This window comes from Takifugu rubripes, chromosome 20 (genome assembly GCF_901000725.2).
Source record: "Takifugu rubripes chromosome 20, fTakRub1.2, whole genome shotgun sequence".
Classification (NCBI taxonomy): domain Eukaryota; kingdom Metazoa; phylum Chordata; class Actinopteri; order Tetraodontiformes; family Tetraodontidae; genus Takifugu; species Takifugu rubripes.
In genome coordinates, this window is record NC_042304.1 from 16,971,479 (window position 1) to 16,992,445 (window position 20,967).

General features: G+C 54.0%; 1 protein-coding gene across 2 annotated transcripts in view; it reads left to right on the top strand.

Moving 5' to 3' along the window:
- patj (PATJ crumbs cell polarity complex component) overlaps window positions 1-20,967 on the top strand; it is a 36,923-nt gene that overhangs the window by 8,693 nt on the left and 7,263 nt on the right. Inside the window, exons 12-28 of one of the 2 annotated variants that reach the window (XM_029828079.1) lie at window positions 706-785; window positions 863-919; window positions 985-1,119; window positions 1,787-1,990; window positions 2,153-2,184; window positions 2,227-2,278; window positions 2,382-2,576; window positions 6,548-6,754; window positions 6,831-6,887; window positions 12,161-12,503; window positions 12,644-12,707; window positions 13,069-13,149; window positions 13,246-13,317; window positions 13,561-13,738; window positions 13,896-14,006; window positions 14,108-14,161; window positions 14,976-15,075. In XM_029828079.1, the coding sequence (XP_029683939.1) occupies window positions 706-785; window positions 863-919; window positions 985-1,119; window positions 1,787-1,990; window positions 2,153-2,184; window positions 2,227-2,278; window positions 2,382-2,576; window positions 6,548-6,754; window positions 6,831-6,887; window positions 12,161-12,503; window positions 12,644-12,707; window positions 13,069-13,149; window positions 13,246-13,317; window positions 13,561-13,738; window positions 13,896-14,006; window positions 14,108-14,161; window positions 14,976-15,075 (2,022 nt within the window). Of the gene's footprint in view, window positions 1-705; window positions 786-862; window positions 920-984; window positions 1,120-1,786; window positions 1,991-2,152; window positions 2,279-2,381; window positions 2,577-6,547; window positions 6,755-6,830; window positions 6,888-12,160; window positions 12,504-12,643; window positions 12,708-13,068; window positions 13,150-13,245; window positions 13,318-13,560; window positions 13,739-13,895; window positions 14,007-14,107; window positions 14,162-14,975; window positions 15,076-20,967 lie in introns of both variants that reach the window. The other variant, XM_029828078.1, reaches the window with a different exon arrangement.

The window sequence follows — 20,967 nt, forward strand, 5'->3', positions numbered from 1 at the left end:
TGTCCGTTCTTTACTTTTTTCCTATCTGTCATCAGCAGAAGCCCCACCCACTTGTCCCTAGCCCTCCCTCTGCCCCTCCCCCTGCCCCTCCCTCTGCCCCTCCCTCTGCCTCTGCCCCCCCCCCCCCCCCTATAGACGAGGTCCATTCCTCCATATGAAGGAAACTTCTACTGTGTTTCCATGTTCTGAGTGTCAGCCACCCCATAATAACCCTGCATCACCAGACGTGGGGTAAAAAGCTGCTGCCCCTCCTCTGGTGTTCCCTTCTTCTCCGTCAGCTTTGCTAAGTGGCTGCGCGGCGCGGCGGCTTCCTGGGCTGCCAGAGGCTCTGGGACGTATTGCTGTGTTTATTCAGCCAAACGCTGCAGATTAATTGCTGTGCGACGGCAGAAGTTAGCAATGCTAATTTAATCAGCGGCTGCTGTGGCAGCGCCGCCGGACCCGCTGGTTCCGAGTCTCTGTCATCTGCTGTGACGCTCGCTGCGTCCCGACCCGGCGGCTGCCGTCGCTCTGCGCCGCCGCACACACTCATCCTGCCTGTCGCTGTCAGCAGAGGTCCAGCCAAGGTTCTGTGCTGCTCCAGCACCACGGTATCAGAACCAGAGCTATGGTGATGGTGCTGGACCAGACCTAGGCCCTGAAACGAGCCGATGGCCCCCGCCGTGGTGCTAACGCGTCAGCCATTTTGAATCTTCTGTTGCTCAGGTTCGTCGGCGTGCGAAGCCACCGGTGAAGAGCTGAGGGCGAAATGGGAGGCGGCGCTGGGGCCCAACTACCGAGTTCTGGTGGGCGTTCTGTTCTGAGTGCTGCGCTGCTTCGTTCCCACCGTGTTGGTGAGTGCACGTGTGCTCGTGTGTTTCAGGTGGTGAGTTTGGATCCCGTCATTGAAGACGACGCAGAGCTGCAGAAGTACTCAAAGGTCTGTTGATGAGCTCCGACATCTGGTTCTGTCTGGTTCTGGACTCACAGATGTTCTGCATACAGCTGCTGCCCATCCACACTCTGCGTCTGGGAGTGGAGCTGGACTCCTTCGACGGGCACCACTACGTCTCCTCTGTGGCCCCTGGAGGCCCTGTGGACAAACATGGGGTCCTGAGACCAGAAGATGAGCTTCTGGAGGTGAGCACCATGGCAGCACGAGAGCTGGGCCAGGACCTTCTGGGTTTGGGTCAAGCTTGGTCCCCCAAGGCTCTGGTCCAGGACCTTCTGGGTTCTGGGTCAAGCTTTGTCCCCCAAGGCTCTGCTCCAGGACCTTCTGGGTTTGGGTCAAGCTTTGTCCCCCAAGGCTCTGCTCCAGGACCTTCTGGGTTCTGGGTCAAGCTTTGTCCCCCAAGGCTCTGCTCCAGGACGTTCTGGGTTTGGGTCAAGCTTTGTCCCACAAGGCTCTGGTCCAGGACCTTCTGGGTTTGGGTCCCCCAAGGCTCTGGTCCAGGACCTTCTGGGTTTGGGTCCCCCAAGGCTCTGGTCCAGGACCTTCTGGGTTTGGGTCAAGCTTTGTCCCCCAAGGCTCTGGTCCAGGACCTTCTGGGTTTGGGTCAAGCTTTGTCCCCCAAGGCTCTGGTCCAGGACCTTCTGGGTTTGGGTAAAGCTTGGTCCCCCAAGGCTCTGCTCCAGGACCTTCTGGGTTTGGGTAAAGCTTGGTCCCCCAAGGCTCTGCTCCAGGACCTTCTGGGTTTGGGTCTTCTAGGTCCCCCAAGGCTCTGCTCCAGGACCTTCTGGGTTTGGGTCCCTGTTGCCAGACAGTTCTGGGTAGACGTGGTGTTGATTCAGATGATGTGTCCTGCAGGTCAACGGCGTCCAGGTGTACGGAAAGTCCCGTCGTGAGGTGGTTTCCTTCCTGAAAGAAGCACCTCCGCCCTTCACGTTGGTCTGCTGTCGACGCCTGACCTCTGACCTCGGACCAGAATCTGAAACTGACTCGGAGCCTGAACCAGCACTAAAGACAGAACCTGGTCCAGTAAGAGCAGCACCACATCCCAGTGTGGAGGAGGTAAGAGGACTCTGGAGCACACACGCACGTGCGCACGCACACACGCACACACACAGACACACGCACACACACACGCACACACACAGACGCACGCACGCACACACACACACACACACGCACACCCACACACACACACACGGTAACCTGTGCTGTGTTTTGCAGATTGAGCTGAAGCTGTCGTCGATGCTCTGCAGTCCAGCAGAACCCAGAGAGCCTCCAGCAGAACCCAGAGAGCCTCCAGCAGAACCCAGAGAGCCTCCAGCAGAACCACAGCCAGCACACGGTCAGGTAACGTGTGAGCTGCACCAACCCAGATCCTCCTCACCTGATCAGTGGTGATCAACTCTGGAGAATCTTCACCCTCACGAAGTTCTGGTGTCACGTGTGCTAGGAGCTGGTGTCTCCTCCAACGGAGGTTCTGTCTGAGGCGAGCCAGGAGGAGGAGGAGGAGGAGGAGGAGGAGGAGGAGACCAGCGATGAGGGTGATGAAGATGGGGAGCTGGCTCTGTGGTCTCCAGATGTTCATGTGTTGGAGCTCCAGAAGGAGACAGACCGAGGCCTCGGCTTCAGCATCCTGGACTACCAGGTACCGTCCTCACCTGTGCTGACGGGACCTATTTAAACCCTCAGAATAACCTCTAGAGATCCACAGATACTCAGCACACGTCAGTGATCCTTCCAGATCCAGTCTGATCCCGTTTCACATGATCCTGCAAAACCCACGGGACCTACTGGATCTTTGCTGGTTCTACCTGCCGTATTTGAGGTGGCCTTGATCCATTTGACTCTTTTGTCTGTACCACCCAGAGACCACAGGGTGATCTGTTCATAGATCTACTCCTAGATCTGTTTCTTCTCAGATCTCCTTCCCTCTCAGCCCATCAGATCTCTGGTTCTGGTTGGGATCACCGCAGGCTTTAGTGGATCCCTTTAGGAAGATTATTGGGCAGGATTGTGTGTCAGGACTCGTCGTATCGTTGCAGTTTTAGTTTAGAGATCACGATTTAAAGTGATCAACTACGACCACAGTGGGATCATCACGATCAACCCTGACCTGCAGCAACAAACTCCGCCTCCTCCGTCTGAACGTGCCCCTCGGTGAGACGGGCAGCAGCGGGATGAGGAGGGTGCGAGCTGGATCTGCGGTCCAGGCCTCAGGTGTCCTCACCTGACGGATGCTTGTGGGCGGGACCATCGGCTCTGGTGGTTGGCCTTCAGCCAAGATGGCCGCAGGGCCCCGAAGTTTGGGCGCCGTTTGGCTCCAAACCTCTGGGTTCTTCAGATAAACTCTGGACTTTAGGAGATGAATAACGGACAGGAAACTGATCATTTCGGGACAGGAAACTGGTCATTTCGGGACAGGAAACTGGTCATTTCGGGACAGAAAACTGGTCATTTCGGGACAGGAAACTGGTCATTTCGGGACAGGAAACTGGTCTTTTCGGGACAGGAAACTGGTCTTTTCGGGACAGGAAACTGGTCCTTTCAGGACAGGAAACTGGTCATTTATCAACGACGCTTTAACAGTCGTCCAACAAATAAAAGTGTGATCATGTCGTCCTCGTCGTGCTTCGATCAGGACGTTGTTTACTAGAAAATGGGAGGAGCCTTCTCTGAGTCTCACCAGTTAAATGCATATTTCCCATCATGCATTGTAGATAATATCACCCACAATCCTTTGCTGTCACAGCAACACACAGGACAACCATCATCGCCCATTCCCACATTCATCTGTCCAGACACGCGTGTCCAATGTCCCCTCCGTCCGCTCTGTCCCCTCCGTCCGCTCTGTCCCCTCCGTCCCCTCTGTCCCCTCCGTCCGCTCTGTTCCCTCCGTCCGCACCGTCCCCTCTGTCCGCTCTGTCCCCTCCGTCCTCTCTGTCCCCTCCGTCCTCTCTGTCCCCTCCGTCCTCTCTGTCCCCTCCGTCCACTCCGTCCCCTCCGTCCGCTCTGTCCCCTCCGTCCGCTCTGTCCCCTCCGTCCGCTCTGTTCCCTCCGTCCGCACCGTCCCCTCCGTCCGCACCGTCCCCTCCGTCCGCTCTGTCCCCTCCGTCCGCTCTGTCCCCTCCGTCCTCTCCGTCCGCTCTGTCCCCTCCGTCCGCTCTGTCCCCTCCGTCCACTCCGTCCCCTCCGTCCGCTCTGTCCCCTCCGTCCGCTCTGTTCCCTCCGTCCGCTCTGTCCCCTCCGTCCGCTCTGTTCCCTCCGTCCGCACCGTCCCCTCCGTCCGCTCTGTCCCCTCCGTCCGCTCTGTCCCCTCCGTCCTCTCTGTTCCCTCCGTCCGCTCTGTCCCCTCCGTCCGCTCTGTTCCCTCCGTCCGCACCGTCCCCTCCGTCCGCTCTGTCCCCTCCGTCCGCTCTGTCCCCTCCGTCCTCTCTGTCCCCTCCGTCCACTCCGTCCGCTCTGTCCCCTCCGTCCGCTCTGTCCCCTCCGTCCCCTCTGTCCACTCCGTCCCCTCTGTCCGCTCTGTCCCCTCCGTCCCCTCTGTCCACTCCGTCCCCTCTGTCCACTCTGTCCCCTCCGTCCCCTCAGCCTGCCGCTGCCAGGGGGCGTCCTGGTCCTGTTAGTGGCCGTCAGAGGCGAGTGAAGGACGTCCCAAGGCAACAAGAGCAGAAGCTCTGATCTCTGAATGGCCTCCAGACACTCAAAGCTCTTGTTGAGGTTTTTATTTTGAAAATGCTGGACTCACTTCCTGCCGGGGAGGCGGAGCATCAGGCTGCCCCCCCACTGAAGGTCTCAGAGACGTTCTTCAGAACTTGGGTCCAGCTCTGGAGGATCAATCATGGAAGGACGTCGCCACCATTTACCAGAAGATTTCATCTGTCACTCAAAATGTTTTTGGCTTTTTTAAGTAAAAGACGAGAAACAGATTCCAGAACCGGACTTTTGGAAGCGGAAGCGTATAAATTGAGGGTTCGCTGTTGGAAAGGTTTCAAGTTCTTCATGAAGATGAGGAAGAATTCTTAAATCAGCACATCGACCTTAGATTTCGGCGGGTTTCTTCGTCAGAACTTGGAAAGAACAGAAAGTTTATTTGTTCTCGTACCTCAAATAAAATTACAAGTTCAAAGGTTCTGAAAGATTCTGCTAAAATGGACCCAAGTTTGATTCTGACATTTTAAAGGTCATGAAAAGTTTAAAATCCCACAATGAGAAGCAGCCTCCTCAGCCAGGGAAACATTCCACTAGTTTTGGCAAAGAACATTTAAATTTCTTTCTTTTTGCCTCTCCTACGGTTCCGATAGCTCCACTTCTTGACAGCAGAGGCCTTTCTTTTTCCGGAGGATCTTGTAGGAGTGGAGGACTCGTGTTCTGACTCCTCACCACCTGTAGCCATGTTGTTCCATCTAAAAATACTGGCTGGCGTTTGTTCTGACAGCCAGAAACTTGGCACGGCGCTGGTGCCTCAGCGCGGGCGAAGCCCCGGGTCCACCTCAGGGGGATCCACCACATGTGCATCGGCCCGACCAGGAGAGGCCTTCCAGACCCCCGACCACTGTCTGGGGGGGGGGGGTTCTGGCAGGACGGCTTGGGTGGACTCGGGTTAGGCGGGCAGCAGAGTCTCTACTGTCCAAGTTTGGGAAAGTCAGAACAACTAATTACAACTTTTGAAAGCAAATTTATTCTGGCTGCAGCTGAGCGGAGGAGAATTATGGGTTTGACTTTTAGTCTGAAAACACCGAGTCTTAAAAATCCAGATCCAGTCGTGCTGAATTGGGACCTTTGGCGTCCAACATCCTGACGGGTCCCTGGACCGGTCCCCCCCAGAAGGTGGTGTTGGTGTTCAGAGGAAGATGCTGAGATGTTCCTCACCACCACCAAACACCGGTCGGGAGGTTCTGTTCAGCCCTGTCCTGGTTGGACCTGTCTGTCCTCCCTTCAGCAACGCTTCTGACCCCCCCCCCCAATAATATCAAAGCAGGCGATGATCAAAGATGGAGCTGCCTGAAGACCTGTTGACGATAATGCTAATTCAGTGGTTCTGGTCCCACAGATGCTCGAACCCTGTTGATGATCAGCTCATTAACCGACTGGTTCATGGTTAATTACCAGAGTTGTGACGTGTAACGTTACAGTCGGTGTCTCCACCACTAGGTGGCGCCAGATCTGACACAGTGGCGTCGTCACGTTCGTCCCCTCCGCTGGTGACGTCTCGTCCAAGTCCACGTTTCCTCAGAAAGTCGCTTGAAACGTGAAGAAGAAATTTATAATTTAGGGTGGAATCAGCCTCCTGATTGGATCCATCAGTTCTTTTCCGACTGCTCCTGTTTTTCCTGCGCTGTGACCTTTGACCTCCAGGATCCCTGCCTGCCCAGCTCCCTCTGGTCTTTGTCTCCCTCTGCTGGTCGCCCGCCGTGTTTACCTGGTTGTAGTCTAGAAGTGGCGGTCTGTCATCCCGTTCTGCTGCTGCCGTGTGGACGGTCCCGGCCCACACGCCTGTCAGAACCACCCACACGTGCTCAGCTGTGCAGGAGCGTTGGAGATGATCCACCGCCCTCGTCCGTCCTCGCCGTTTCCTCCTGATGAATCAAAGTGTATAAATCTGGGCGCTCTCCGCAGGACCCGCTGGACGCCGGCCGCTGCGTGATGGTGATCCGCTCGTTGGTGTCGGGGGGTTCTGCAGAACATCATGGCGGTTTGCTTCCTGGAGACCAGCTGGTGTCGGTCAACCAGGTCCAGATGGACCAGCTCAGCCTCTCCGAGACCGTCAACCTCCTGAAGGCGGTCCCGGCGGGCACCGTGCGCCTGGGCATCCGGAAGCCTCTGGTGATCATGACTTCCTGTTTGGAATCACCAGGTTCCCCTTCACACGTGTGCGCTGATCAAAGATCTGCTTACGTAGGTGGACGGAGCAGAGAAAAGCAGAGAAGACGCCAAGATACCCACACCTGGAGCAAAGGTGAGGCCCTCGGAGTGACGTCATCTGAACCGAGCAGCTGATTGGCTGCTCTCCTCCATCCAAACCCTTTTCCTCCTCCCTTTTCTTCCTGAGCGTTTCAGCAGCTTCTGACTGTCTGGATTTAATATTTCGTCTTCACGTTTACTCTGGTGAGACGAAGCCACGGCTGCTTCAGGAGGAGAACGTTAGCTTTAGCTGCTCCAGACGAAGCCACGGCTGCTTCAGGAGGAGAACGTTAGCTTTAGCTGCTCCGGCTGCTTCAGGAGGAGAACGTTAGCTTGAGCTGCTCCGGCTGCTTCAGGAGGAGAACGTTAGCTTTAGCTGCTCCCGCTGCTTCAGGAGGAGAACGTTAGCTTTAGCTGCTCCCGCTGCTTCAGGAGGAGAACGTTAGCTTTAGCTGCTCCGGCTGCTTCAGGAGGAGAACGTTAGCTTGAGCTGCTCCGGCTGCTTCAGGAGGAGAACGTTAGCTTTAGTTGCTCCCGCTGCTTCAGGAGGAGAACGTTAGCTTGAGCTGCTCCAGACGAAGCCACGGCTGCTTCAGGAGGAGAACGTTAGCTTGAGCTGCTCCAGACGAAGCCACGGCTGCTTCAGGAGGAGAACGTTAGCTTGAGCTGCTCCGGCTGCTTCAGGAGGAGAACGTTAGCTTGAGCTGCTCCGGCTGCTTCAGGAGGAGAACGTTAGCTTGAGCTGCTCCGGCTGCTTCAGGAGGAGAACGTTAGCTTTAGTTGCTCCCGCTGCTTCAGGAGGAGAACGTTAGCTTTAGTTGCTCCCGCTGCTTCAGGAGGAGAACGTTAGCTTGAGCTGCTCCGGCTGCTTCAGGAGGAGAACGTTAGCTTGAGCTGCTCCGGCTGCTTCAGGAGGAGAACGTTAGCTTGAGCTGCTCCGGCTGCTTCAGGAGGAGAACGTTAGCTTTAGTTGCTCCCGCTGCTTCAGGAGGAGAACGTTAGCTTGAGCTGCTCCCGCTGCTTCAGGAGGAGAACGTTAGCTTGAGCTGCTCCCGCTGCTTCAGGAGGAGAACGTTAGCTTGAGCTGCTCCGGCTGCTTCAGGAGGAGAACGTTAGCTTGAGCTGCTCCGGCTGCTTCAGAAGGAGAACGTTAGCTTTAGCTGCTCCCGCTGCTTCAGGAGGAGAACGTTAGCTTGAGCTGCTCCGGCTGCTTCAGGAGGAGAACGTTAGCTTGAGCTGCTCCGGCTGCTTCAGGAGGAGAACGTTAGCTTGAGCTGCTCCGGCTGCTTCAGGAGGAGAACGTTAGCTTTAGCTGCTCCGGCTGCTTCAGGAGGAGAACGTTAGCTTGAGCTGCTCCGGCTGCTTCAGGAGGAGAACGTTAGCTTTAGTTGCTCCCGCTGCTTCAGGAGGAGAACGTTAGCTTGAGCTGCTCCGGCTGCTTCAGGAGGAGAACGTTAGCTTGAGCTGCTCCGGCTGCTTCAGGAGGAGAACGTTAGCTTGAGCTGCTCCGGCTGCTTCAGGAGGAGAACGTTAGCTTGAGCTGCTCCGGCTGCTTCAGGAGGAGAACGTTAGCTTTAGCTGCTCCGGCTGCTTCAGGAGGAGAACGTTAGCTTGAGCTGCTCCGGCTGCTTCAGGAGGAGAACGTTAGCTTTAGCTGCTCCGGCTGCTTCAGGAGGAGAACGTTAGCTTGAGCTGCTCCGGCTGCTTCAGGAGGAGAACGTTAGCTTTAGCTGCTCCGGCTGCTTCAGGAGGAGAACGTTAGCTTTAGCTGCTCCGGCTGCTTCAGGAGGAGAACGTTAGCTTGAGCTGCTCCAGACGAAGCCACGGCTGCTTCAGGAGGAGAACGTTAGCTTTAGCTGCTCCGGCTGCTTCAGGAGGAGAACGTTAGCTTGAGCTGCTCCCGCTGCTTCAGGAGGAGAACGTTAGCTTTAGCTGCTCCCGCTGCTTCAGGAGGAGAACGTTAGCTTTAGCTGCTCCAGATGAAGCCACGGCTGCTTCAGGAGGAGAACGTTAGCTTTAGCTGCTCCGGCTGCTTCAGGAGGAGAACGTTAGCTTGAGCTGCTCCCGCTGCTTCAGGAGGAGAACGTTAGCTTGAGCTGCTCCCGCTGCTTCAGGAGGAGAACGTTAGCTTTAGCTGCTCCGGCTGCTTCAGGAGGAGAACGTTAGCTTTAGTTGCTCCCGCTGCTTCAGGAGGAGAACGTTAGCTTTAGCTGCTCCAGATGAAGCCACGGCTGCTTCAGGAGGAGAACGTTAGCTTTAGCTGCTCCAGATGAAGCCACGGCTGCTTCAGGAGGAGAACGTTAGCTTGAGCTGCTCCGGCTGCTTCAGGAGGAGAACGTTAGCTTTAGCTGCTCCGGCTGCTTCAGGAGGAGAACGTTAGCTTTAGCTGCTCCGGCTGCTTCAGGAGGAGAACGTTAGCTTTAGCTGCTCCGGCTGCTTCAGGAGGAGAACGTTAGCTTGAGCTGCTCCGGCTGCTTCAGGAGGAGAACGTTAGCTTGAGCTGCTCCGGCTGCTTCAGGAGGAGAACGTTAGCTTGAGCTGCTCCGGCTGCTTCAGGAGGAGAACGTTAGCTTGAGCTGCTCCGGCTGCTTCAGGAGGAGAACGTTAGCTTGAGCTGCTCCGGCTGCTTCAGGAGGAGAACGTTAGCTTGAGCTGCTCCGGCTGCTTCAGGAGGAGAACGTTAGCTTGAGCTGCTCCGGCTGCTTCAGGAGGAGAACGTTAGCTTTAGTTGCTCCCGCTGCTTCAGGAGGAGAACGTTAGCTTGAGCTGCTCCGGCTGCTTCAGGAGGAGAACGTTAGCTTTAGCTGCTCCGGCTGCTTCAGGAGGAGAACGTTAGCTTTAGTTGCTCCCGCTGCTTCAGGAGGAGAACGTTAGCTTGAGCTGCTCCGGCTGCTTCAGGAGGAGAACGTTAGCTTGAGCTGCTCCCGCTGCTTCAGGAGGAGAACGTTAGCTTGAGCTGCTCCCGCTGACCGTCCCTCACAAGAGCTCAGGCTGATGGAGCCGGTCAGGTGTTGTCTTCAGGAACCATGTGATCAATGGCGGCTGTCATCCACGTCTTCTCCCTCGTCCTCCTCATCCCTCCATCTCTCCCTCTTTCATCTTCTCACTTTCACCTTCTGTCACCTCCTCGAGCTGTGAAGCTGCTGAGTCAGCAGGAGCCCAGGGAGAGCTGGGTCAGCACTCAGAGAGGGGGGGCTGGTACTGCAGTAGTGCAGTAGTACTGGAGAGCAGTACTGCAGTAGTAGTGGAGAGCAGTACTGCAGTACCCAGGTACTGCTCTACAGTACTACTACAATACTACTACAGTACTCTACAGTACTACTACAGTACTCTACACTACTCCTACAGTACTACTACAGTACTCTACAGTACTACTACAGTACTCCTACAGTACTACTACAGTACTCTACAGTACTACTACAGTACTCTACACTACTCCTACAGTACTTCTACAGTACTCTACACTACTCCTACAGTACTATACAGTACTCTACAGTACTACTACAGTACTCTACAGTACTCTACACTACTCCTACAGTACTACTACAGTACTACTACAGTACTCTACAGTACTCTACACTACTCCTACAGTACTATACAGTACTCCTACAGTACTACTACAGTACTACTACAGTACTCTACACTACTCCTACAGTACTACTACAGTACTACTACAGTACTACTACAGTACTCTACAGTACTACTACAGTACTACTACAGTACTACTACAGTACTCTACACTACTCCTACAGTACTACTACAGTACTACTACAGTACTCTACAGTACTCTACACTACTCTACAGTGCTACTACAGTACTCTACAGTACTACTACAGTACTACTACAGTACTCTACACTACTCCTACAGTACTACTACAGTACTACTACAGTACTCTACAGTACTACTACAGTACTCGGCCACAGATGCGGCTCATTTGGTCGTCCATGGCTCTTCACAGCCAGCGGCTCCCTGATGGGTTTCCATAACGACGGCTGTGTTGGCGCTGTCACTTCCCCCTCCTGTGGTTCTCCATCACGTCGCCGCGGTGACCACCCACCGACCTCCGTTACGCAGCCGCGCCTCGTTAGCTCTGCGAGGTCGTGTGTAGGAGGAGGTGATGTCATCGCTCTGAAGCTGCTGCACTTTACTGTGATTAAAGCGCCGCTGACGTCACACGGCGCCGTATCGATCACGATGCCCGATACCGATCACCGACGTATCGATCACGATGCCCGATACCGATCACCGACGTATCGATCACGATGCCCGATACCGATCACCGACGTATCGATCACGATGCCCGATACCGATCACCGACGTATCGATCACGATGCCCGATATCGATCACCGACGTATCGATCACGATGCCCGATATCGATCACCGACGTATCGATCACCGATGCCCGATATCGATCACCGACGTATCGATCACCGATGCCCGATACCGATCACCGACGTAACGATCACGATGCCCGATATCGATCACCGATGCCCGATATCGATCACCGACGCCCGATATCGATCACCGACGCCCGATATCGATCACCGACGCCCGATATCGATCACCGACGCCCGATATCGATCACCGACGCCCGATATCGCCGCTAAAACGTGAGATTTCTGTAGTTTTCTGCTTTGATGAGTGAAACGTGGAGGAGAAACAGACGGACACGATGGAATCAACGCAGAAACGGCCTCATCGTCTCCGGAGGTTTCCTGTTGTGACCTTCACCGGAGACGTTTGACCTCTTCTCTCCGTGCGTGAGCGTCCAGTATCGGTTCTGCACACGTCCCAGAATGCACCGCTCCTGGCCGAGGGCGCTGCCTCCCGCCGTCCTCATCACCTAATGGCAGAGACATTAAACGTCTTTAAATCTTGTGACTATCAGGCAGGGCCGAGCGCCATCAGTCTATAGAACATCCTGTTAGTGTTATGAGTCCTCTAACGCCGCCGCCGCCGCCGCCGCCTGCTCCTCGGCTCCATTATGTGGCGTGATGGGCCGGCTTCCCAGGCCCAAATTAAAAGAAGAGGAACCGAGTCCTTGAGAGTGAAGCGTGGGCAGAGGAAATTAGGCTGAGTGTTGTCATTAATATCTCCAGCGCATCATCAGAGGTGCTGTCATGGAGCTGCTCCCACCCGGCGCCGCCCCCCCCACCCGGCGCCGCCCCCCCCACCCGGCGCCGACCCCCCCCATCACCTCTCCTGATCCTCACTCACCTTCTCCACCTTCTCTTCACACCATATGAACCCGGCCAAAACCAAACCGTCTTTCTTCATCTTCATCCTCGTCATTTTTGTGTTTCATGGTCTCCTCGATACTCTGCAGGACGATGAGGAGCCGGAGCTGATCCTGGACGGAGGTCGTCCTCGCTACACCTCCTCCAAAGCTCTGCCTCTGGTGGGCGACACTGAGATGGCTGTGGATGAGGAGGAGGAGGAGGAGGAGGAGGAAGAGTCTGTAGCAGAGATCTCCAGCTCCCTCCACCATAAATCACCTGTGTCCTGGGAGGGCTGGACGGTCTCCTCCATGAAGGCAGAGGAGCGAGGACGGCGTGAGGAAGAGGAGCGAGGACGGCGTGAGGAAGAGGAGCGAGGACGGCGTGAGGAAGAGGAGGAGCTGCACAGATCAGACCGTGAAAGTGTTGTTTCTGCTGGGAACATCTTTGACGGTGAGAACCAGACAGACCTCTTTTACAGGACACCTGAGTGACATCATCACAATATTTGCTGTGCGCGTGTGTGTGTGTGTGTGCGTGCGTGCGTGTGTGTGTGTGTGTGTGTGTGTGCGTGCGTGCGTGTGTGTGTGCAGGTATTCTGGACTCCAGAGACAGTGAAGCAGACTCTGAACTCACCCTGACAGACACAGACACAGAGTCAGTATCCTCATTCTCCCCCCAACGTGTCTGTGCGTGTGCGCGTGCGTGTGTTCCTGCACTTTCGGCGTCCTTTGTCTCCCCCTTGTGGTTTGATTTTGTATTTTCTTTAGATTAGTCCATGTTTTAAGGTGTTTTTTTTGTGTTTTTTCGACTGAAATGTAAAACTAATAGAGAAAAATATGAATTCTCTCCCGACTTTAAATGTTTTTGTGTGTTTTGTCGAAACAGTTCTTGTTTTTTGGGGACTTTTGGAGAAGTTCCAGGATTAGTTTGACTTAAATCTTCTGGATGTTGGACGTGAGGGTTCACAGACGTCTTTGGCTGTGCTAAATATCTCAGTCCTATTTCTCTCCGTCAGGTCTGTCCGGATGATTGACAGAGAGAAGAGAAAGAGGCGGAGCCAAGGGGGATCCTCGCTACCCACCAGGAGAGGCCACAGGTACGAAGATTAGATTAGAAAGTCATTTGTCTAGTTTCCTGCAGCTGTGTGTGTGTCTGTGCATGTATATATGTGTGTGTGTGTGTGTGTTTTCAGTGATCTACCTGAGAGGGAGGATGGAGAAGGAGAGGAAACGCCCACCTTCAGCCACTGGGGACCTGCTCGCAGGTGAGCTCCTGGTTATTTGGTTTTATGGGCAGTTTGACAGTGACAAGAGGTCCTGAGATGACCTGAGATGACCTGTGATGACCTGAGATGACCTGTGATGACCTGAGATGACCTGTGATGACCTGAAATGACCTGAGATGACCTGTGATGACCTGTGATGACCTGTGATGACCTGAGCCTGGGTAGTCTGGGTTCAGGTGCAGCTCTAGTGTAACATGAGTGTGTCTCACCTGTTTCCTTCAGAGTGGAGGTGTGGCCTGAGGAGGGCCAGTCTCTGGGCCTGAGCATTGTGGGAGGCCGTCATGTGATCAAACGTTTGAAGAACGGAGAGGAACTGAAGGGGATCTTCATCAAACAGGTTCTGCCCAACAGTCCTGCTGCCAAAACACACTGTCTGAAAACTGGAGACAAGATCCTGGAGGTGCCAACATGCCCGGAGATTAACGCTGTCAGTGGGGATACGCCCTGGCTAACTGCTGCGTGTGTGTTTGTGTGTGTGTGTGTGTGTGTGTGTGTGTGTGTGTGTGTGTGTGTGTGTGTGTGTGTGTGTGTGTGTGTGTGTGTGTGTGTGTGTGTAGGTCTCTGGTGTTGACCTACAAGCTGCCAGTCATGAGGAGGCCGTCAATGCCATCAAATCAGCTGAGAGTCCAGTTGTCTTTATCGTCCAAAGCCTGTCAACTACGCCACGGGTACTGTGTGTGTGTGTGTGTGTGTGTGTGTGTGTGTGTTTATCTATTTCATGGGGAGATTTTTTTTAACGTAACTGTGTGTGTGTGTGTGTGTGTTTCAGCCTCTGTCTCTGACAGCTACAAGCTACAATAAACACAAATCAACAAAGACAGCGGTAAGAACTGTTTAGTTTCAGGGTCAGTTTGTAGCACGAAAGTCTCTAAAACATGAACATCAGGTGGATCGAGTGTGTGTCTGGGTGAGTGTGTGTGGGTGGGTGAGTGTGTGTGTGGGTGGGTGAGTGTGTGTGGGTGAGTGTGTGTGTGGGTGAGTGTGTGTGGGTGTGGGTGGGTGTGAGTTGGTGGGTGTATGTGTGTGTGTGTGGGGCAGCCTTCACACAGAGGTTGATGGGTGACCAGCAGGGGGCAGCAGACTCTGTGTGCTCTTCATCCATCTTCTGCAGCCCCGTCCCACAGCAGGGGTCCGTCCCAGCTGTCTGGGGCTGGGGGGGTCCGTCCCAGCTGTCTGGAGCTGGGGGGGTCCACCATTAACATGTCTCCAGCTCATCAAGCACCAACACGCAGCAACAATCAGCCAGAAACACCTGAGGCCAGTTGAGAGTCAGCAGCTGACCCACCTGCCTGTCCGTGATCCAATGATTGTGTATTATTGGGATTTTCTGACTTAAATAACCTGACAGCCTCACACTATTCTCCCCTGCTCACACACACACACACACACACACACACACACACACACACACACACACACACACACTCTGAGTGTTGGGGATCAACCTGATGTTGGTGTTTTTGGCGTGTCCTGAGGGCACCAGCAGACGATGGTCAGGCCTGATTGTGGATTCAAACCCACAACCTTCTGATGCAGGACACAAAAACGTGTGTGTTCCTCACATTTGATGTGTTTATCTGAGCACGTGACAGGATATTAAAATTCCATCAGATCTAAACTTGTTTTAACCTCCACAGCAACCAGCTGTAGCTCCGCCCCCTCTGAGGCAGCCGCCACCCTACAGACCGCCCAGCCAATCACAGCAGGAGCTGAACTCTGACCTGGAGAAGGCCAAAGGTCAGTGAAGGTCCGACCTCTATCAACAGAAACAACAGCATGTTCGGTTATTGATGACGGGGGTCGGTTTTGGTGGTCCGGGGTCGGTTTTGGTGGACTGGGGTCGGTTTTGGTGGTCCGGGGTCGGTGGGGTCGGTTTTGGTGGTCCGGGGTCGGTTTTGGTGGTCTGGGGTCAGCTTTGGTGGTCTGGGGGCCAGTTTTGGTGGTCTGGGGGTCAGCTTTGGTGGTCTGGGGGCCAGTTTTGGTGGTCTGGGGGTCAGTTTTGATGGTCTAGGGGCCAGTTTTGGTGGTCTAGGGGCCAGTTTTGGTGGATGGGGGCCAGTTTTGATGGATGGGGGCTAGTTTTGGTGGATGGGGGCCAGTTTTGATGGTCTGGGGGCCAGTTTTGGTGGATGGGGGCCAGTTTTGGTGGATGGGGGTCAGTTTTGATGGTCTAGGGGCCAGTTTTGGTGGTCTAGGGGCCAGTTTTGGTGGATGGGGGGCAGTTTTGGTGGTCTAGGGGCCAGTTTGATGGATGGGGGTCAGTTTTGGTGGTCTAGGGGCCAGTTTTGGTGGATGGGGGCCAGTTTTGGTGGATGGGGGTCAGTTTTGGTGGTCTAGGGGCCAGTTTTGGTGGTCTAGGGGCCAGTTTTGGTGGATGGGGGCCAGTTTTGGTGGTCTGGGGGCCAGTTTTGGTGGATGGGGGCCAGTTTTGGTGGATGGGGGTCAGTTTTGGTGGTCTGGGGGCCAGTTTTGGTGGTCTGGGGGCCAGTTTTGGTGGATGGGGGCCAGTTTCTGTCCTGTGGGGGTGTCGACCCAGCGGCTGTGCTAACGTGTGTGTTTCTGTCGTTTCAGGCCTTTGAGGCGGCCGTGCGGACGTTAACGTCACAACTTGGACTGTTGATGTGTTTGTGAAGCGCTTCTGTCTCTGGCTCTTCTGCTGGTGGGGGGGCTGCAGGGTCCTTGGTGGGGGGGCTGCAGGGTCCTTGGTGGGGGGGCTGCAGGGTCCTTGGTGGGGGGCTTTAGCAGAATCTTCCTTTTCTCTTAAAGCAGAACAAACAGTTGTGAATTAGCTGATGAAACGTCTCCACTTTGACCCGACGCTTCTGTTAACTGGAATCAATAAATGTTTGATTTCTGTCGGATGATAAAATCCTTTGATTTATTTTAGTTACTAAATAAAGAGAAACTTCTCGTCCAGTCGGGTGATGAAAAACCTCCAGTGGAACCGAACCAGATCGCCTGCTCAGGGGGCGGAGCTTCTTCTCACCTTAATGAGCTCAGACCCACCTCAGCAACAGGACATGAGGACAGGATCCGTTCCTGCACACACACACACACACACACGCTCACACACACACACACACGCTCACACACACACACACACACACTCACACACACACGCTCACACACTCACACACACTCACACACACACGCACACACACACACACACTCACACACACTCACACACACACTCACACACACTCACACACACACTCACACACACACTCACACACACACACACACACACACGCTCACACACACACTCACACACACACACACACACGCTCACACACACACTCACACACACGCACTCACACTCACACACTCACACACACGCACTCACACACACACACTCACACACACACACGCACTCACACACACACACTCACACACACACACTCACTCACACACTCACACTCACACACACACACTCACACTCACACACACACACTCACACACACACACTCACACTCACACACACACACTCTGCTGAGTGTTTCCTGTTCCTGGGGCGTTTTGGGAACCGTGGCAGCAGCTGCAGGATGTGAGATCAAAGGTCAACGGGAGCGTCGTTCTGCTGCGTGACGCCTTCGTCGTCTCCTCGTCTGGACACTAATGGACGTCCCGGCCTCGTGCCCCCGCAGACAGCCAGCCTCCGCCCAGATGCATTGTGGGAGAGCGCGGGGCTAACGTTGTAGCAGGGTTCATGTGTGTGTGTTGAGTGTGTTCGCTGGGCAGAAACACCTGAACACCTTCAGCAGGTACCTTCGTTCCCAACACCTTCCTGCCAGGACACCGCTCCTCATTACTGTGTGTGTGTGTGTGTGTGTGTGTGTGTGTGTGCGCCAGAATTCACATATCATGAGCAGAGTGGGGACATTTGGTTTAAACTGGTTCTATTTAAGGTCGGGGTCAGAGGTCGTGCTGGGAGGTCAGACGGACCTGGGGATGGATCACGGTTCTGACAGTCCCGTGTGTGTTGAAGTAGCTCCGCCCACCTTCCCTGACTGCAGCATTATCTCACACAGAAATGTCCTGTGTGTGTGTGTGTGTGTGTGTGTGGGTGTGTGTGTGTGTGTGCTGGGAGAGATAGCAGGAGGTTTGGCATTGGGCAAGGTGGAAAAACAGATTTAGAGAGAGAGGGAGGGTATAACAGAGCTGTTGGTGCTCTCGTTCTCTTCAGTATCACAGCAGTCAGCTGAGACGCACACACACACAGACACACACACACACAGACACACACCTCGCTGATTGGATGTCGGAGTATGAAACGACACACACACATCGTCAGCAGTATGTGGGGATTTATGTGTGAAGACTGACGTATGGACGATGCTGCCGCATGGTTAGTAATTGTGTGTGTGTGCGTGCGTGTGTGCGTGTGTGTGCGCGCGCGTGTGTGCGCGCGCGTGTGTGCGCGCGCGTGTGTGTGCGCGTGTGTGTGTGTGTGTGTTCAGGCTGGCAGTTGCAGTCTCACCATCTGCTTTAGCGTCTCTGCTGTGACTGATCCCTGAAGAGCAGCGTCTCTTTCAGGAGGATTTACAGGAAGTTAAATCACCGATTAAGAATTGATAAGTGAGGCTGTTTATCAATCACAGGTGTGTGTGTGTGCGTGTGTGTGTGTGTGTGTGTGTGTGTGTGTGTGTGTGTGTGTGTGTGTGTGTGTGTGTGTGTGTGGACGCAGCTGTCTGGATCAGCATATTGAACTGATGCTAAGCTAATGGAAATTCTGCTTTCTTCTGATTGTGGGCTGTGATTTGTTGGAGCGACCAGAACACCAGGGTTCTGCTGCAGGTCCGTTTCTGGGTCCGTTTCTGGCCCGTCCGTGTGTGACGGGACATGTTGTGATGACGTCACCGTCAGGATCACAAGTATTGATCTGATAATCAGCCAAGAACATCTGGATCAGCCCAACACAGCTCAGTATTGGTGTTGATAATTCCAGGTGTTGCTGTCAGGTGGTCCCGCCCACTCGGCAGCAGGTATCAGAACCAGCTGCCGAGTGGGCGGGACCACCTGCACGCACCCCGCCTCACGACCCTTCACGACCTTTACGACCGTTCACGACTGTTCTCGACCTTTTACGACCGTTCTCGACCTTTAACGACCGTTCTCGACCTTTAACGACCGTTCTTGACCTTTAACGACCGTTCTCGACCTTTAACGACCGTTCTCGACCTTTAACGACAGTTCCCGACCTTTAACGACCGTTCACGACCGTTCTCGACCTTTAACGACCGTTCTCGACCTTTAACGACCGTTCTCGACCGTTCTTGACCTTTAACGACCGTTCTCGACCTTTAACGACCGTTCTCGACCTTTAACGACAGTTCTCGACCTTTAACGACCGTTCACGACCGTTCTCGACCTTTAACGACCGTTCTCGACCTTTAACGACCGTTCTCGACCGTTCTTGACCTTTAACGACCGTTCTCGACCTTTAACGACCGTTCTCGACCTTTAACGACAGTTCTCGACCTTTAACGACCGTTCTCGACCTTTAACGACCGTTCTCGACCGTTCTTGACCGTTCTCGACCTTTAACGACCGTTCTCGACCTTTAACGACCGTTCTCGACCTTTAACGACCGTTCTCGACCGTTCTTGACCGTTCTCGACCTTTAACGACCGTTCTTGACCTTTAACGACCGTTCTCGACCTTTAACGACCGTTCTTGACCTTTAACGACAGTTCTCGACCTTTAACGACCGTTCTCGACCTTTAACGACCGTTCTCGACCGTTCTTGACCGTTCTTGACCTTTAACGACCGTTCTCGACCTTTAACGACCGTTCTCGACCGTTCTCGACCTTTAACGACAGTTCCCGACCTTTAACGACCGTTCACGACCGTTCTCGACCTTTAACGACCGTTCTCGACCTTTAACGACCGTTCTTGACCTTTAACGACCGTTCTCGACCGTTCTTGACCTTTAACGACCGTTCTCGACCTTTAACGACCGTTCTCGACCTTTAACGACCGTTCTCGACCGTTCTTGACCTTTAACGACCGTTCTCGACCTTTAACGACCGTTCTCGACCTTTAACGACCTTTAACGACCGTTCTCGACCTTTAACGATCGTCCTCGACCGTCCTCGACCCTCTGAGCCCGCTGCTGGCTGCTGTGTTGGTGACCAGTTGAACATCCAAAGTTTCCTTCACCAGGTGATGAGCGCCACCCTGTGGACACATCTGGTTTTAGCTCCTCTTCCGTCACGTTCATCCAATCAAACTAATCTCTGCTTCTGCTCCGCCCCCTGTTAGCGTTAGCATGTCTACAGGTTCTGATCCTGGGCTGTGCACGGGGAGATTAACACCGCCTCCTCTGGCAGAGTGTGTGTGTGAGTGTGTGTGTGTGAGAGAGTGTGTGAGTGTGTGAGTGTGTGTGTGTGTGTGAGAGAGTGTGTGAGTGTGTGAGTGTGTGTGTGAGCAGCAGGCTGAGTTACTGTTGCATTGCAGTGACCTCTACAAGCTCCTGCAGTGCTGCTTCCCTCCCAGCGACGAGGCTAATGGCTCCGTTTCTTCTGTCTGAGCAGAACCAGTTCTGTTCTGTCACATTTGGGTCTCAGACTCGTCCCCACAGACAGAGAAGATAAAAGGTTCTGTTTGATCGCAGCATCTGAGCCCACTACAGCTGCCTTTAATGAATCAAATACAGTCGTTTCACCTTCTGCTCACCTTGTTCTTCTTGGAATGTTTTACGTCTCTGTGTGTGTGTGTGTGTGTGTGTGTGTGCATGTGTGTGTGTGTGTGTGTGTGTGGTGTTCACACCCTCACTGGTGGGTTTAGCGGCCGTTAGCATCGCGGCTAACTGGGGTATCAGTGTAGCAGATCACCTGGTCTGGATGACTGTCCCGATGATGATGATGATGATGATGCTAGCACCAGGAAGCCACGCCCCCCTGCTGTGAATTGATTGGCTCTTGAGTTGTCGATCGTCGAGGTTGTGATGTTTTATTACAGTGACAATAGAGACGTGAGCAGAGGAGGTTAAAATCATCTGGTTCTGCTGGATTTTCAGTGTGCGGGGGAAGTTCTGCCTCTGAGGGCACCTTCATCACCACCATCATGAGAACGATGATGATGGGGATGAGAACGATGATGATGATGATGATGGGGATGAGAACGATGATGATGATGATGATGGGGATGAGAAGGATGATGATGATGATGGGGATGAGAACGATGATGATGATGATGATGATGGGGATGAGAACGATGATGATGATGATGATGATGGGGATGAGAATGATGATGGGGATGAGAACGATGATGATGATGGGGATGAGAATGATGATGGGATGAGAACGATGATGATGATGGGGATGAGAACGATGATGATGATGGGGATGAGAACGATGATGATGATGGGATGAGAACGATGATGATGGGGATGAGAACGATGATGATGATGATGATGGGGATGAGAACGATGATGATGATGATGATGGGGATGAGAACGATGATGATGATGATGGGGATGAGAACGATGATGATGATGATGATGATGGGGATGAGAACGATGATGATGATGATGATGATGGGGATGAGAACGATGATGATGATGATGATGGGGATGAGAACGATGATGATGATGGGGATGAGAACGATGATGATGATGATGGGGATGA